The following is a 1,464-nucleotide window of genomic DNA, read 5'->3' as shown; positions in this document are numbered from 1 at the left end:
GGGGGCCCCGCCTCCCTGATGCGTCCCCCCACCCCCTCTCAGGTTTGAGGACCAGCTTCAGCGGTGGCTGTCGGAGGACATGGGGGCACACGCAGAGCCCCCCACCCTGCCCCTCTACCTGCCCCAGACGCTGGTGTTGCAGCCCCAGGTGCTGGGGCCCGGGGTGCGGGCAGTGGCCGCGAGCTGCCAGGTGCGCACTCGGCGGGAGGACGGGCAGGGGCGGGTACCCGCCAGCCTCGGGGCTCACGTGTGGCGTGGGGGTGGGCGGGCGCGCACCACGGCCCTGCGCCAGCCCGAGGGGACGGCCCGCGCTCGGAGAAAAGCAGGCCGGAGACCAGCGACGCGCATTCAGCCTGGCAGGTGCCCAGTGCCCCTGGCCTGGCCTGGCCCCGGCCCACAGCTCGGGCCTAGGTGACCGCTGATCCTGAAGGCCCACGTGCCCTCGCTCCCCGCAGCGGCCATGTGGGACACGCGGCGGACAGCCTCCTGGCTGGCGGCGCCGGCATGTCGGGCCCTGGTGGCCGGGCAGCAGGTGCCACGGACATCGCCCGCCCCGTGTCGGGCCGTGTGCCAGCAGTCGCCCCCTGCAGACGGAGCCAGAGCGCCCGGCCCGCTGCTGTTCAAGGCGCCGTCTGGCGCAGGTGCCCAGAGCTGTCTCTGTGCCAGCAGCGTGGCCGCCTGGGGGAGCCGCCGCCCCCGCCGGCCATGGGCGCCTCCCTGACCGAGCGGCTGGAGCACCTGGAGCGGCTCATCCGGAGCTCACGGGAGGAGAGCGCGGCCTCCGAGCTGCACCTGTCTGCGCTGCTGGACATGGTGGACATCTGAGCCCGCCGGGCGGCGCCCCTGCCCTCCTCGGAATGAAGCTGCCTCTGATGCCAGAGCCGCTCGGCGCAGCGTCAATCATGCAAATAAACGCCGCGTGCGCAGAGGCCCGTCTCCTGCCGTGTCCGATCCCCCCTGCTGCTGGCCCCATGGTCGGTCACCGGCTGCCGCCCCAGACCTGGGCGGCTGTGTCTCTGCGGGGCAGGTACACTGGGGAGGGGCAGAGCGGCCGGGGGTGCACCCCGGAGGGCACCTGGGAGTCACCCGAGGCCTGGGCAGTGTCTGAGACAAAGTGCTGGGGATGGGCCCCAGGGGGTGCTGTGGAGGGGGTGCGGTGCTCCTGTGGGGGCCCAGGTGTTGACCCCAGGGGTCCCCCAGGTGACACTCCGGGCCCTGAGCCGCTTTCCCAGCCAGAGTTCCTAGGGACCCCACCCCGCCTGGCGAGGGTCCCTGGCGGTCCCCTGTCCCTTGGGCGGGACTGCCCTGGGCTGGTGACCCCGCTGTGACGGTCCTCGCCTGTACTTCACGGGAGGAGGGGCTGGGTGGCAGTGGGAAGCTCCAGGGTGCTGGGCAGGCCTTTGGGGTGCGAGCCAAGGACCTGCCTCGTCACTGTCGGCAGGAAGCGCACCTGCGCGCCGCCCC

General features: G+C 73.3%; 1 protein-coding gene across 1 annotated transcript in view; it reads left to right on the top strand.

Annotated features, from left to right (window-relative positions):
- The window catches only part of MCM3AP (minichromosome maintenance complex component 3 associated protein), a gene marked incomplete at its 5' end in the record, with an annotated part of 3,147 nt that extends 2,219 nt beyond the window's left edge, over window positions 1–928 (top strand). Inside the window, 2 exons of the mRNA XM_012731258.1 lie at window positions 43–190; window positions 670–928. Of these exons, the coding sequence (XP_012586712.1) occupies window positions 43–190; window positions 670–825 (304 nt within the window). The remainder of the gene's footprint in view (window positions 1–42; window positions 191–669) is intronic.
- Window positions 929–1,464: the final 536 nt, after the last annotated feature.

The sequence above is a fragment of the Condylura cristata genome, unplaced genomic scaffold (genome assembly GCF_000260355.1).
Source record: "Condylura cristata isolate star-nosed mole 26May11 unplaced genomic scaffold, ConCri1.0 scaffold00003, whole genome shotgun sequence".
Taxonomy (NCBI): domain Eukaryota; kingdom Metazoa; phylum Chordata; class Mammalia; order Eulipotyphla; family Talpidae; genus Condylura; species Condylura cristata.
This window is presented reverse-complemented; position numbering and strand designations above follow the sequence as displayed.